General features: G+C 40.3%; 1 protein-coding gene across 10 annotated transcripts in view; it reads left to right on the top strand.

Annotated features, from left to right (window-relative positions):
- FNBP1 (formin binding protein 1) overlaps nucleotides 1-16,906 on the top strand; it is a 135,753-nt gene that overhangs the window by 77,127 nt on the left and 41,720 nt on the right. For all 10 annotated transcript variants that reach the window (XM_070799419.1, XM_019971012.2, XM_070799421.1 and 7 more), the window contains exon 6: nucleotides 131-235. In XM_070799419.1, coding sequence (XP_070655520.1) covers nucleotides 131-235 — 105 coding nt within the window. The remainder of the gene's footprint in view (nucleotides 1-130; nucleotides 236-16,906) is intronic.

Genomic DNA, 16,906 nt, shown 5'->3' with positions numbered 1-16,906 from the left:
AAAAGAATGCTTTTGGGGAGGGGGCATGAGGGAATGCCGATAAAATTATGATAAAATTACATCTTCATATAGGAATCTCATGGTTTCATTAACAATCACTTTCCCTGTCACCATCTTCCTCTGCTCTTAGAGTAAAAGACGTTTTGAGCGGGATTGCAAAGAGGCTGACCGAGCCCAGCAGTACTTTGAGAAAATGGATGCTGACATAAATGTTACGAAAGCAGATGTTGAAAAGGTAAGGTGAAAGCGAGAGTCTTTTTTTTTTTTTCATTTCCCCTTTTAATGCTTGTCACGTATCCTCCCAGACTGCTGGTCCCCAAGTTCTTCTTTCTGATGCAACCACAAAAGGCCACTCAACTTGGGATTATTTTCGTTTCGTGTCAACTTGGGGTGTGGGGTGTTAGGAGGAGGCTGGTGGGGGAATCTAAAATGTGGGGGAATCTTCAGTGTTCTGATTTAAGCAGCGTGTTGATTTCTTTAGTCACCAGGACGATTAACGTGGAGACTTAAACCATGAACATATCTTACGGGGTGGTTTCCGCAGACTGTGGTTCTCTCTTAATGGCTTTTCAAAGAAAAAAAATCGACCTCTTAAAAGCTGGAGCAGACCGCCCAGCGCCATCTGAAAGAGCTTGGCTGCTGGCACTGCTTCTGATAAAAAGATAAAGAGACTCACGCTAGTGGCCAGAGTTCTGATAGACTCATTCAGGTTGCTAACAGGTTGTAGCCCAAGGCTTGCATTGGGAGGTCCTCTCCAAAGCTTTTCCCAAAATGGACTTGTGTGGTTGGCAATTAGGAATATAATTATAAAGCTTGTACTGTGTCTTCTTGTGGTTCCCTGTGTGTTTTTTCCCTAGAAGCTAAATTTTCTTTTTATAAAAGTCATCAATATGACTGTAAACAAAATTAGGCTGTTAAAGAACCGTATTCATTCCTGACTGCCCAGGGCTGATTTGGCACTCATAGCTTCATGCTTTTACGTGGGGAAAAGCACTGCGTTTTTGTAGATTTCTTTCACTTTTTGCCAGATAATTTGGAGATGAATTTGCTTGGAAAATATTGTAAATTAGGTATTTAGTTATTCGCCCAATTCTGCCAAATTCCTTGCTTAAAGCCTAGGCATAGATTAGTATGGCTTCCTCTAAAATTACCTAGTATATTAGAAAACACATTCTTAATATCTGTATTTGATCTTGAGTGGGGATATTTAGTTTACCAAAAGATACATTCATTTGCTGGTAAAATTACCATGCTCATAGTAATGTAACAGTCACTCAGTCATGTCTGACTCTTTGCAACCCCATGGACTGCTACCCACTGGGCTCATCTGCTCATGGAATTCTCTAGGCAGGAATCCTGGAGTGGGTTGCCATTTCCTCCTCCAAGGGATCTTTCCTACCCAAGGTTTGAACCTGAGTCTCCTACATTAGCAGACGGATCCTTTAACATCGAGCCACCTGCTGCTAAGTTGCTTCAGTCGTGTCCAACTCTGTGGGACCCCATGGACTGCAGCGTACCAGGCTCCTCCGTCCATGGGATTCTCCAGGCAAGAGTACTGGAGTGGGGTGCCATCGCCTTCTCCAACCTGAGAAGCCCCAAAATGCACCATAAATTACCATAAGTTCTCATGAAATGTTAATGCCCCAAAGTATTTAATATGTTACTCAGTTAAAATAGATTGACCCAAAGTTTATTAAAAAAAAACAACTGGAGGCTAAATGAACATAAAACTTTTGTATATTCATTTAGAGCCAGATGCCTTGCTAATAAACTCTTTTTATTTCTATTTATTTCTAATTTTGTCTCTATTCCTTAGAGACAGTCGTAACAGCAGATAATGACAGTCTTATTCAGTCTTTATGCCTTTTATTTATTTTTCTTATCTTGCTCTTCTGGTTATGACCTCTTTTATCCTGGCAGAAGCAGTTATTGTGGACTTCCTTATCTCGTTCTAGATAAAGAGAGTGCTTCAAATGTTTCCCCATTAAACATGATTATAATAAGCCTTTATCAGGCTTATTATAAGGGATTCCCTTCTTTTCCTATTTTGCCAAGAGGTTGTTTTTGTAAAAACTCAACTTGATATTGAATATCATCAAATACCTTTTCTGTTTCCTTTAATCCATTAATGGACAGATTACATTATTAAGTTTTCTTTTATTGAACCAAATTAGCATTCCTGGGACTAGTGTAACTAGATTTTGATGTATATTTTTTTTAAATACAGAGCTGAATTTACATTATTAACATTTTACTTGAGATCTTGCATCGATGTTCACTGAAATCAGTTCAGTTCAGTCGCTCAGTCGTGTCCGACTCTTTGTGACCCCATGGACTGCAGCACACCAAGTTTCCCTGTCCATCAACAATTCCCAGAGCTTACTCAAACTCATGTCCATTGAGTTGGTGATGTCATCCAACCATCTCATCCTCTGTTATCCCCTTCTCCTCCTACCTTCAATCTTTCCCAGCATCAGGGTCTTTTCCAATGAGTCAGCTCTTCACATCAGGTGGAGTTTCAGCTTCAGCATCAGTCCTTCCAATGAATATTTAGGACTGATTTCCTTTAGCATGGACTGGTTGGATCTCCTTGCTGTCCAAGGGACTTTCAAGAGTCTTCTCCAACACCACAGTTCAAAGGCATCAATTCTTCAGCGCTCAGCTTTCTTCACAGTCCAACTCTCACATCCATACATGACCACTGGAAAAACCATAGCCTTGACTAGACAGACCTTTGTTGGCAAAGGAATGTCTCTGCTTTTTAATATGCTATCTAGGTTGGTCATAACTTTTCTTCCAAGGAACAAGTGTCTTTTAATTTCATGGCTGCAGTCACCATCTGCAATGATTTTGGAGCCCCCAAAAATAAAGTCTGTCACTGTTTCCATTGTTTCCACATCTATTTGCCATGAAGTGATGGGACCAGATGCCATGATCTTAGTTTTCTAAATATTGAACTTTAAGCCAACTTTTTCATTCTTCTCTTTCACTTTCATCAAGAGGCTCTTTAGTTCTTCTTCACTTTCTGCCATAAGTATGGTGCCATCTGCATATCTGAGGTTATTGATATTTCTCCCAGGAATCTTGATTCCAGCTTGTGCTTCTTCCAGCCCAGCATTTCTCATGATGTACTCTGCATATAAGTTAAATAAGCAGGGTGACAGTATACAGCCTTGACGTACTCCTTTCCTAATTTGGAACCAGTCTGTTGTTCCATGTCCAGTTCTAACTGTTGCTTCTTGACCTGCATACCGATTTCTCAGGAGGCAGGTCAGATGGTCTTGGTATTCTCATCTCTTTAAGAATTTTCCACAGTTTATGGTGATCCACACAAAGGCTTTGCCATAGTCAATAAAGCAGAAGTAGAATGTTTTTCTGGTTCATTGAAATAGAAACCTGTGGTTTTTCTTTCTTGGCTGTTCTAGTTTTCTATATTAGTTTTGGAATGTTCCTTTTTATTTTCTAAATTATTATTTAGAAATGTTCCTTAAATGTTTTGTAATATTTTATAGTGGGAGAGTTTCTAACTACTGATCTAATTCCTTTTTTGTCCTTGAAAGCATTCACTTTCCGCAAAATGAAAAATCTGATCCCACATGTAGTTTCCTACGCTTACCTGTTTTTACACAGGTGGAAATATCATTCCAGATTTTGCATTCATAGTCCCAGCTTTTCTAGAAAGCTCACAGAATGCACATTGTAGTACTTCTTGAAGCCGCTGAGCCAGCCACTACTTGCAATCTTTAGCCTTTTTCTTCCTTTTTTTTTAAATTGAAGTATAATTGACTTACAATATTATATTAGTGTCAGGTGAACTTCACCTTTGTGTTAGTTAAGATCTCATGACGTTGTAAAGGCTTACCCATGATTGCTTCCAAATATTGAGTATGAAAAATTGCATAGAGACTGGCAAGCCTCATATACCAACATCACCACTGCCTTATATTTCAGTCACATAAGAAGGTAGAAGTCACAGGAGAAAACCTGTGAGATTGAGAAGACAGTGTGTGTGATTATAAATGTATGTTCCTTGGAATTTCCACTCTGGCCCACATTTAAAGTGGGTTCTCCGGGAAGCTCTCCCGGCTCACGGCCAGGCCGGGACCACCTCAGTCTGAGTTTCCCACTTAAGGTTAGGGAACCTACACCTGCTGGGTGAGTTCTGGGCCTTTGTGATTGAAAAATTTTCCAGGGTGATTCTTTAGTTTTCCTCCCTTGGGTCGGGTCCAAGAGAGTTAACGTATCAAAAGCACAGTTTCTAGGTCCGGTTGCAGCTTTAGCGCTTTTGAAAGGTACTACCAAACTGAATCGCTCTTCTCAACTATTTTAATATTTCCAAGGATGCATTGTTATTTCTTATACTGACAGTGTCATTTAGTTATGTTTACGGAAGTCCTATTGCAGTTCTGTTCAGTTCAGTCGCTCAGTCGTGTCCGACTCTTTGCGACCCCATGGACCGCAGCATGCCAGGCCTTCCTGTCCATCAGAAACTCCCGGAGTTTACCCAAGCTTATATCCATTGAGTCGGTGATGCCATCCAACCATCTCATCCTCTGTCGTCCCCTTCTCCTGTTTACCTCCTCCCTAAGGACGTGCACTGTCTAATGTTGAAATTCTGGGACTTGCCTGGTAGTCCAGTGGCTAAGGCTGTGCTCCCAATGCAAAGAGCCTGGGTTTGATTCCTGGTCAGGGAACTAGATCCCATGTGCCGCAACTAAGACCTGGGACAGCCAAATGAATAAAAATAAATAAATATTTAAAAAACAATAATAACAACGATAACTGTGCTTCTCCTGACACAAACTAGGGCACTTCACACTTAAAAAAATAAATAAACATTGGAATTCTTAAATTATTCTGTTTATGAATGTGACTTGAAGCGCTGTAATTTCCCCAAAGCAAAGCCATGATTTGATTGTTGTATTAGTTTTTGCATTATCTGTCGCCAGTGAAGCCTCTTGTCAGGATCAAGCTGAAAGGAAGCAGTGTTTCAGTTCTTAGGGGCACTTAATGTAATTTCCCATCTTGACTTCTGGGAGTCTTCGGATCTATTATAAATGTCTTTTCCTCCAGTTTCTGCAAATGATTCAATTACCCAGTTGTCTTTGAGGTGACTCCCCCTGCTTTTTCCGGCAGTCAGCTCCACAGCCCTTGGAATGATAAGCCTGTGTTTACAAAGATACTGTCGCTGCTCCCACTGCGTGTAGGACGGACTTTCCTAAATCGCGCTTGTGTTTGATGACACTGTCCGTGGGGACTGTGTCTGCATGATGCTTCTTCTGTGCTGCATGGGATCTGGGTGGGAGCTGATCTTCTTTCCCTTTGGGGGGTTAATGTTCCGCAGAGAGACTGCCCAGATCTACCCCAGCCCACACTTTGGCTTTGGGTTCACCTTGAGTATGTCTTTCGTCCTTTGCTTACAAGCGGGCATGTGTTAGCTTTGAGGTGCCCAGTTTAACTAAATGTAAATTTATATGTATAAATAGACAGAAAAAAAAAAAACCCCAAATCCACTGGCAGTCTTGTCTGTGGGCCCGTGGAAATATCTGGGTGTCATGATCCTGCCATGTCCCTTAGAAGAATGATGGGGAAAGAAAGTCAGTTCAATGGAATGGTTTTTATTGGTGATGAAAATGCAAGGAGCCAGGCGGTTTCTTTTCCCTTGCCAAGAGGCCGCTGTCGGAAAGTTTTGAATTTGAAGACTTGGAGTGAGCTGTAGTGACTTGAAATGGGTGAAGCGGGGTTTGTCAGAGAACCAGTATAGGGTGGAATAGGTCATCTTGTGGCTTGTGACCTACATGTTCAGGTTAAAGTAAGGGAAACCAGCCTTTTCCCCTCCCTTTTAACGAGATGGAAAAGATAATCCTTACTCTCTGTCTTGTAATATTGAGAGGTCGAAGGACTGCAAGCGAACATGGAACAATTAAACCATGTTATGTCTTACTCAGCTACAGGAGTCTCATGTAAAAAAAGGCAATTAAAGCACTGAGAATAAGGTGAAGTATTCTCTGCTGTCCAGCCCTCCCCTTCCCAGACCCTCCTCAGGGGTGGTCACTTTCGCCACATGATATGTGTCCTTCTAGGCCTTTTTTAAAATATATTTTATTTGTTTACTTGGCTGTTCCAGGTTTTAGTTGGGGCACGCAGGGTCTTTGCTTGAGGTGCACGGACCCCCTAGTGGTGGCGGTGGGCTCAGAGTGCAGGGCTCAGTAATTATAGTGTGCACACTCAGCTGCTCCCTGGCTTGTGGAAGCTGATCCAGGTCCCCTGTGTTACGAGTCTTAACCACTGGACCACCAGGGAGGTCCCGAGACCTTTCAAATGGGTGTTTATCGAGGTGTGATTTACATACCATAGCGTGGCCACGTCTTATGTGGACAGCTCAAAGAGTTTTTGCATATAAATGAAATTGTGTGCTAGGACCCCAAATAAGGGACGTTCCTAAGACCTCAGCAGTCCCCCTGGGACCCTATCCCCACCTCAAAGTTATTATTATAATAATAATAACTATTATCCTGACATGGGACATATATTTGTTTAGCCTGTTTCTATAGTTCATACAAGTTATACCATCCGTATTCTCCTGTCTAGCTTCTCTAACTCAATATGGTGTCTGTGAGATTCATACTCTCGTTGCAAGTAAGGGAGATGTGTGTTGCTGCATGGCATCCGTCGTGCGGATGTACAGTTTATCCGTTCTCAGGTTGGCAGATGTTTGGACTGTTTCCATACTGAGGCCAAATGAAGAACAAAGCTCGTACGAACATGTGTATACACCTCAGCTGGCAGACACGGGCTCTCCTCCTCCTTAGTGGTGTGCCCGAGGCGGAACGCTGAGTCACAGGTGCGTATCTGGCGCAGTGCGCTGTCAGACCTTGACAAGGTGGCTTTACCAGTGGACACACCTTCAGCAGCGGCTCCTCACCCTCACCGAGGGTTGGTTCTCAGTCCTTCTATTTCGGCCTTTTTAATGAGTATGGAGTGGATTCTGGTAGTGTTTTTAATTTACCTTTACATTTCTTTGATAAAAAATGATGTTGAGCATCTTTTCGTATGCTATTATCTGCTAGTTATAATAACCTTTTTTGTAAAATGCCCAAATCTTTAACTCATTTTAAAAACAGACTTTCTTCTTTCTGGCGTATGGTAGTGGTGGTGGTTTAGTCGCTGAACTGTGTCCGACTCTTTTCGACCCCACGGATTGGTAGCCCATCGAGCTCCTCTGTCCATGGGATTGTCCAGGCAAGAATACTGGAGTGGGTTGCTATTTCCTTCTCCAGGAGACCCAGGGATAGAACCTGTGACTCCTGCTTGGCAGGTAGATTCTTTACCACTGAGCCACCTGCATAGCCATATACATATGTATGTATGTATATAATTATACAGTTATCTTTACTTACCCCAATCAAGCTTTTTGCTACACTTTTAATTACTATGTGATTGATCTTTTAAAATTTTCATCACTACTATTGAAATATTGTGTGATGGGAAAAGCCTAGACAACTGGAATATTAACATTTCCAAGTCACACATTTTTAAGGGTTAGGCTTAGAAGTACAGAGAGCCCAGCTCTCCATGGCCCCTTCTCTCAGAAGCTCAGTACCAGTGCCATCAGAGTGGACATGGTGCCAAAGGACTAGTGTTCATGGACACCGTGAGCAATTAAGCTCTTCATGTATTCTCGATTTTGGAGGGGGGATGGTGGTAGAGTACAGTGTATAAAGAAGTGGGCAGGAGACTTTTTTTTAAATATTTATTTGTTTGACCATTCTGGATCTTAGTTGCAGCGAGTGGGGTCTTTGATCTTTCAGTTGCAGCATGCAAACTCTTAGTTGCGGCATGCAGGATCCAGTTCTCTGACCAAGGATGGAACCCGGAGCCCCTGTGTTGGGAGCAGGGAGCCTTAGCCACCGGGCCACCAGGGAAATCCCAAGACTACTTTTAATGGAGTCAGTATTTCAAGTTTTATACAGTTTGGAGATTACTCGTGAAGAATAAGAATTCTAAGTAGCCATTAATTTATTTTCATAAAAATGTTTCTAGTAATGTCTTTCTTGCAGTTTCCTTCCATTTAGTATAGTTCTAAATTTGGTATAGAACTAAATTCCAAATTTGTCTTTTTCTATGTAAACATAGGCCCCCAAATGAGTTGCTCCATACTTTTTTTTTTTTTTTTTAATTTAAGGGAATTCTAATAGAATCAGCATTTCATGGTCTTATTCTCATTTTTAAAAAACGTGTTTAAATTTGTTTTATGGATATATAGTTGGTTAATAACACGTTGGGAAAGACTGAGGGCGGGAGGAGAAGGAGACGACAGAAGATGAGATGGTTGCATGGCGTCACCGACTCGATGGACGTGAGTTTGAGTAAACTCCCAGAGTTGGTGATGGACAGGGAGGCCTGGCGTGCTGCGGTCCATGGGGTCGCAAAGAGTCGGACACGACTGAGCGGCTGAACTGAACTGAACTGAACTGAATAACGTGTTAACTTTTACGGTACAGCAAAAGGATTCAGTTGTACATATACGTGCATTCTTTTTCATCTGCTTTGTCGCAGGATACTGAGTAATTCTCCCCGTGCACACAGTAGGGCCTTGTCGTTCAGCCATTCTCTATATAATAGTTTGCATCTGCCAAGCCCAACCTCCCGGTCCATCCCTCCCTCACTCTCCCTCCGTCTTGGCAACCGCAAGTCTGTTTTCTAAGTCCGTGAGTCTGTTTCTGTTCACAGATAAGTTCATTTCTGTTGTGTTTTTTTAGGGGGGGAGGGTTAACATTTTTTAAATTTATTTTTTAATTGGAGGATGATTGCTTTATATCGTTACGTTAGTAGCATCTCCCTTTGTTGACAAAATTCCTGAGCTGTGAACTGTTCCCATCCATCGATTCATCCCCTCAGCCATTATCTATGGCCTACATCCTGGCCAGGTGCGGGGTTGACACAGATACCATCATGGAATCACTGCCTCCTTGACTTTAAGGAATTCGCCTTTCACTCTCTTCCTAACACTCAGGGACTGTATGGTGAGTTTTCCCACGTGTTCCCTAAGTACTTCTTGAATGCCATTCTGGTGACAAACACATTAAAGTAGGGTTTTATCTGTCCCTGTGCGTTGGAATAATAACACACTAGACAGACGTGGAAGAGAAGCGGTGCCTCATCTCTGCTTCCTGATAATGCTGCAGCCGGCTAGTGTGGCGCTGGGATGAAAAGGAAAAGGTTATCAAAATGAATGGAATGTGCACTAATATTTCCCAACAGAGAGCACAGTGTTTTCTAAATGCATGCATTAAACTGAGTTCATCCATGTCAGGCAATGAATAATTCCCTTTCTCCAACTCGCCCTCGCCTTGTGACTGTTGGCTCTTACATAATTTCTAAATGCAAAATAGGATATTGTTTAACAGAAACTGCTGTTCGTTTGGTTACAAGTAGCTGCAGAAATGGTTAGTGAGTTCGAGGTTTGATTTTTAAACTCCGGCATCCATTTCTCCTTTTCCTATGTAGGTTTAGTGTCGTTTAACTTGTCTGATTCTTTGACTGCCAACGTCTTCATTTTCTAGGCAGTTGTTTGCCGTCTAATGGTTAACTTGGCTTCTTAATTCAAATTCATTGCAATTCTGAGTGTTGACTAACCAGAAGAATTCTCTAGACCATGTGAGAAGTTGCCTTATTTGGCCTAATCGTGAGTTTTCCTGTATCACCTGATTTAAGAAAATGTTTTTAAAGTTATATTAGATTAAAAGGCTGACTATGAGCCTTTAGAACAATGTCTCCATTTCTTAGGGAGCTTGCATTCCATTTTTGTGTGATATTACAGCTTCTAAAAATATTTTGACTTTGAACATTATTAGCTTTTAAATTCTTCATCGATGCCCCTATCATAAAGTATTATAGAATAAGACACTCAGTCATCTATGAATTAAGGTAGAATTCTAAGAAGTAGGTGATAAAACTTCACGTTTCTAATTATAATAAAATATACAGGTACTGTTTTTATGTGTCACTGGAGTGGGTTGCCGTTTCCTTCTCCAATGCATGAGAGTGAAAAGTGAAAGTGAAGTCGCTCAGTCGTGTCTGACTCTTAGCGACCCCATGGACTGCAGCCCACCAGGCTCCCCCATCCCTGGGATTCTCCAGGCAAGAACACTGGAGTGGGTTGCCGTTTCCTTCTCCAATGCATGAAAGTGAAAAGTGAAAGTGAAGTCGCTCAGTCGTGTCCGACTCTTAGCGACCCCATGGACTGCAGCCCACCAGGCTCCTCGGTCCATGGGATTTTCCAGGCAAGAGTACTGGAGTGGGGTGCCATTGCCTTCTCCGATATTACAAAATAGAATCCCTTAAAGGGAAAAATACAGTTTTAGTAAAGAATCTATGTCAGTATTAAGCAAGAATGAAGGAGTTTACTTTGATTATCAGTTTGATACTTATCTTAATAAAGCAAATTAAATTTACTAGTTTGGGAGGTTGCCCTCAGTTGGAATCAGGGATGCTGGCTCTGTGAAGCACCAACAGGGCAAAGTTGTTCTAACTGAAGCCAGCTGAGGAGCAGAGTGTTAAATTTTTTTACCATTTGGGGAAACATTCTCTAGCAAGATGACTACTTTAGTCGTTGTACGTATAAGGAATTGTACTATTAAATTTTTTTCTCTTCCCTCTCTGTAACTACGAGGTTGACATCTTTATTAAACATGTGAATATCTTTAGTGTTTTCCCCAAATTTGCTTTATAGCAAATGTCTGCCTGGTTATCTGAAGGGATTGTTCACTGTAACGATTTAGAAAACAATTTTTTTTTTCCCCAAAAGAGGAAGTGGTTAGCATGAATGCAGGAAACAAATTTTGCAACGGCAGCTTGATCTTTTACTTTAAAAATTGTTTTGTTTGCAACAAGAGAAAATGTATAGAATTTAAAATGGTATTGTTGCTGTAACTATTCTTTAAAAGAGGATCAATGTTCCAATCAAAGATGCCCAAAAAAGTCACTTTCGTTACCCTCTTGTTTACATCTGTCCAGTAAGCAGTCATATCTGTAGAGTTTGTTTTATTTATTTTACTTCTCAGTGTGCCTGTATTGAATGAACATAGGTTTCCATTGTTTTGATGCTTAATATTTGTCCTGAGTAATGGATGTGTTTTCTTCCTTTGATGCTTCCCATGGGAAATGGAATTTAATGGAAATTCCCCCAAATTATTAAATATAGAATACATGTATTTATATTTGGAAATGGGACACAACTTTGATCTATGTCATAAATGAATATTAGCGTGATGAAGTTTTTTTTTTAAGGCTACACTCAATATTTAAAAATTGAATTTGTGATAGGAATGTCAAAACATAAAATTATTTACTATGGTTAAATGTTTCACATACCAGATACTCTTAAAGTTGCATTCAGCTCCCAGTTTTAGTTCATTTGCTAGTGATTACTACAGTCTCTATGTTGTTGACCTTAATTTTTGCTTATTTGCTTTGGAAATAAGTGGTTTTTGCACAGCAAATGGAGTTTGGGTAAATGTTTAAAAAGAAATAGGAAAGTCAAAATGTCAAAATCTCAGAGTATCAGAAATGCTGGGGATGGGGGTGCTGCCCAAAGTAAATTTGTGTAAAGACTGAGTACTTTTAGGACTTCCCTGGTGGCCCAGCAGTTAAGAATTCTGCACTCCCACTGCAAGGGGCACAGGCTCGATTCCTGGCCCTTCCTGGTTTGGGAAGATCCTGCATGCTGTGTGGCATGCCCCCCCTCCCCCCCAAAAAAGAATAAATACTTTAAGAACCTCTTCAATGAAATATTTCCAGTATACATTATGTGATTTACATGAAAATGCTAACATGAAGATCTATCTTAGCTTTGCTTTAGTACTCCTAACAGCAAGCCTCTAAGTAAATGTTCAAAATAGCAATAGGATGAGGATGATAGTTCATTCCCATACCATAGATCTGAAAATAAAAATGAATTGAATAAAACATAAAGTGAATACAAACACTCATATTATATGAATATATGAGTATAAAATAAAATGAATTTAACTAAAAATGGTATTTACTTATTTGGGGGTGTGTGTGTGTAGCTTCAATTCTTGGCATTTCCATCATGCCCTTCACTGTTCTAAAGGCTTTTGTATGGCAAGTCATTTAATAAAATGCTTTAATTTTTACTAGTAGTAAATGGTCTGACTTGGCCAGGAGCTGTGTCTTGATACCGCACAGATAAGGGTTCTTATCTTGTTTCTGTCATTTGATAATGGTCTGGTGTGACGCAATTTACTTCATCTCTGAGCCTGTTTCCTACTCTATAAAATAAGGATAATATTATACACTTCAGGGGCTGGCTGAGAGGTTTCAGTGGTACATGATGTAGGAAAACAGAGCCTATGTTTGGATGTGAATCCATTGGTTGACACTATTGTCATCTGTATTTTCCTTGTTGGGGTTCTTCTGATTGCTTCGGACTCTTCTCTTCTTAGTTCTTCTCCCTTCAACCTGCTGTGAATCAATAAGTATATTTTATCTTCTTGCTGTTGTTTTTGGCCATGCCACACAGCATGTAGGATCTTAGTTCCCCAGCCAGGGATTGAATCTGCACTCCCTGCCGTGGAAGCAGAAGGTCTTAACCAGCGGACCACCAGGGAAGTCCCTGATTAAGTATATTTTAAACATCCAAGGCATTTGCTAGAGTATTTATTGAACCAATAGTTCAGAGCATCAGTAAGGTTATAAAGGAATATCTTTCATAAGGGCCTTGGTTAGCAGATAACAAAGAGATGGAGAGATCAGGAAAACTCAGTTACAGAATAAGATAATGTTTATATATGCAAAGCTGCCCATGGTGAAAATATTAAGAGCAGCAGTAGTTAAAAAATTATTGAGGGGCTTCCCTGGTGGTCCAGTGGCTCAGACTCCACGTTCCCAATGCAGGGGTCCAGCTGGGTCCCATCACTAGTCAGAAAACTGGTCAGAACTAAGGATTCATATGCCACACTAAAAATAAAGATTCTGCATGCCACAACTAAAAGACCCATGTGCCTCAGCTAAGACCTGGTGCAGCCAAATAATTTAAAAAATAATGAGGTTCATCATACGTGGAATTACCTGGTCCTGTGACCAGCAAATACTAGGAGCTCAAAAGTTGCTCATAGATTCAGCATCTGGAAAAGCCCTACATGGATTAAAGATTGTTGGGATAGAGCTGAAGGAAGAATCAGGACTTGAGTATGATGGATGGGTAGAAATTGAATAGATAAAGCAGAGAGGGAGCCTCTGAGATGAAAAGAATTTCATCCCAGGCACTGAGGGTAGCATGCTGATGATATTACAGAACAGGGGGCTGAGTAGGTTCTCCTGGAGAGATGATGTGAGAACCGATTGTGAAGGATATCAAGAGTAAAATGGGAGAATGAGTGTGATCCGTGTAAAATGCTATTGAACCAACTTCTCAAAAAATTTACACTAAGAACATGGTTTATTTTTTTCTTAAAGGATTTCAGTCCTTACCATAATTCTTTTATCCCTCTACAGATAAAAAAAAAGGTAAGGCTATCAATGTTAAATTGCCATTAACCTAAAGTGGCCCTGCTGGATATGGGAGAGCTGAGACTGAAGCATATTTCGATGAATTCTTTTTGAATTCAGTGTTCCTGCCAGTATACCATGTGATTTCACTCCTGGATTGTATAGTAAATGAGCTCTTTGTTGTTAACCACTGCTCTTGTCTACAGAACTCGGCCAGGGATAGTGGGTTGGGAATACATGATAAATAGTAATTGACGTGAAGCCTCAGTGTGTACAAGGGGTCCAGTAAGGAAAACTGGGCCCCAGGGATGATCTAGAGGGGGAAGCCATGTCTTCGCCATCTATCCACACAGCCATAGACATGTGCTTAGGCAGGCTTAGTGTTGTTCCTTCTTGCATAGTATTCCCTTCTCAGGGAACATTTTAAATTTATATTAAATATTTTAAAAACCATTTTAAATTTTACATATTTTAAGTTAAATTTCCTCCTTCCTGAGTGATGTTGTTTTTATTTTTTTCCATAAGGGTATGTGGGCTTGGTGGCTCAAATGGTAAAGAATCTGTCTGCAATGCAGGAGACCCAGGTTCGATCCCCGGGATGGGAAGATCCCCTGGAGAAGAGCATGGCAACCCACTCCAGTATTCTTGCCTGGAGAATTCCATGGACAGAGGGGCCTGATGGGCTACAGTCCATGGGGTCACAAAGAGTAGAACATGACTGAGTGACTACAACTAACACTTTCTCTTCACTTGTGAATCATAAGTTGTTTATTTGTCTGAAATGTTTCTATTGTGTCCTCACTCTAATGTGATGGTTTAGTTAGGTATAGAATTCTAAGCTGACAATGGTTTTCTCTAAACATTTTGAAAACCTCATTCCGTTGTCTTTTATCCTTGATTGTTCCTCTTGGGAAGTTGACTAACTACTTAGTAACATTCCTTTTGTGGGTATTTGACTGTCCACACTATCTGTTAAGACCTTATCTTTGCTTTTGGTGTTCTTTTGGTGTTTTGACATTTCTGTGTTATTTCAAAATACAGACTTTTTGGTTCTCATTTACTCTACTTGGGATTCACTGGGGATTTGTTTCTTTCATCTATGTAGGAAAATTCTCAGGTGTTACCTCTGCAAATATACCTGTCTTTTCATTTCTATAATTGTCAATTCTGGGACTCAGATGTGGATGAAACTTTTTATTCTGTGTCTCTCGTTTTCTTATGATTTATTTTGATTCTTTTATGTCTTTAATCATTTTAAAATGTTCTTCTCCTGTATTTTCTTTAAACTGTTCTTTTAGCTCAAGATTATTTTAAAAACAATAACTTTATTTATTTGACTGCACCACTCAGCATGTGGGATCTTAGTTCCCTAACCAGGGATCATCCTGGGCCCCTACACTGGAAGTGCAGTCTTAACCATGGGCCAGCAGGGAAGTCCCTTAGCTCAAGTTTTTATGGTGCTAGTTTTTCTCCCTATTGTGTCCGCTCTCACGGTGGTTTATTTCCTTGTGCTTTTATGATTGTTAATATTATTATTTTTTTTTTGTATGAGCATATCTTCAGCAGGGATGGACTTTTTCCTCTGGGAATCCTAGAGGAAATATCTATTGTGACTTGGGTACTGAGGATGAACAGCTGCTCACCAAACACCTCAGATTTCTTTTTTCTTTTTAATTGAAGTATAGTTTTTTAATAATGTTTCATGTACACAGCAAAGTGATTCAGTGATACATATGTGTGTGTGTGTGTGTGTGTGTATATATATATATATATACACACACATATATGTATGTGTGTGTGTGAAAGTGAAAGTCGCTTAGTCATGTCCAACTCTTTGCAACCCCACGAACTCTACAGTCCATGGGATTCTCCAGTCCAGAGTACTAGAGTGGCTAGCTGTTTCCTTCTCCAGGGGATCTTCCCAACCCAGGGATCAAACCCACATCTCTCACATTGCAGGCAGATTCTTTACCAGCTGAGCCACCAGGGAAGCCCAAGAATACTGGAGTGGGTAGTTTATCCCTTCTCCAGCTGATCTTCCTGACCCAGGAATCGAACTGGAGTCTCCTGCATTGCAGGCAGATTCTTTGCCAGCTGAGCTACCAGGAAAGCCCACATATACGTGTATATATGTACTTTTCCAGATTCTATTCCATTACAAGTTATTACAAGGTAGTGAATATAGTTCCCTGTGCTATATAGTCATCATTGTTTATTTTATATATAGTGGTGTGTATCTGTTAACCCCAAATTCCTAATTTATCCCCCTCACATTTTCCCTTTGGTAACCATAAGTTTGTTTACTATATTTGCGAGTCTATTTTTGCTTTGTAGATAAGTTCATTTGTATCATTTTTAAAAATATTCCACATGTAAGTTATATCACATGGTATTTGTCTTTCTCCGCCTCCACTTACTGTGATTATCTCTGGGTCCATCCATGTTGCTACAAATGGCATTATTTCATTGTTTTTAATGGCTAAGTAATATTTCAGTGTGTGTGTGTATCTCAGATTCCATGGTATTTCATTTCTCTCCCTGGGGTATATAACATGATTATTTTTTTTCACTCTTCTACGGAATGTATCTTTTGTAGAGCTGCATTCCATAGTGCTTTCAGTATATTTGTTCTTCACAGTAACGCCACAGCCACAGAGAACAGTGATCGCTGTTTATCATCATACAGTTAAGTCATTAACTTTCCAGAATCTCAGCTGTTCTCATTAGCTGTGCATATATGGAACCTCATGAGTGTCATATTTGGGGGTGATGTTGTTCATTAATGGGGAAAAGGGAAGAGAAAGAGATAATTAATGTCAATCTACTGTAACTAAAAACTCAAGACCCTTGCCAAATATAATGTGTTAGAAACCAGGAGGGAGGAGGGACCAAGTCTTGGAGACCATGCTTTATATTTGACCAAGATCTCTGAGCTCATGCCACGTTTGTTTTCTCCAGCTTACCTTGGAGGTATGCCAGCATCAAGACAAGTTATATCAGCAGTGGCTTCTCTTCCAGCAGAAACTGTAGCTCACCTTCTAATTCTACTTTTTAAATAAGGCAACTGGGGCGTAGGGAAACAGAAGGCTTTTCTTAAAAACTGTTTAGCAAGTGAATGGCCCATGAGAGATTGAGATGCTGGTCTCATTTGCTATCTTTCCGTATTCTCTCGCTTCTATTTCAGTGACCGGGTACCAAAGTAACCTACAATACCGGGGCTAGAAGTTGTAAGCCTGTTTAAAAAAAAAAAAAATCAGGAAATTGCTGGAATACTTCAGGCATATTTCTTTGGTTAACTTATTTTGAAGTTTTTCTCTGTTCTGTATTTTAGCTGGCCTTATAATTTATCAAAGACAGGCTCATTGTTTTGGCAACTCCCTGGTCTGGAAGC

The sequence above is a fragment of the Bos indicus genome, chromosome 11 (assembly GCF_029378745.1).
Source record: "Bos indicus isolate NIAB-ARS_2022 breed Sahiwal x Tharparkar chromosome 11, NIAB-ARS_B.indTharparkar_mat_pri_1.0, whole genome shotgun sequence".
In the NCBI taxonomy this organism is placed as follows: Eukaryota; Metazoa; Chordata; class Mammalia; order Artiodactyla; family Bovidae; genus Bos; species Bos indicus.
Note: the sequence above shows the minus strand (reverse complement) of the source record. Positions and strands in the feature narration are given on the sequence as shown.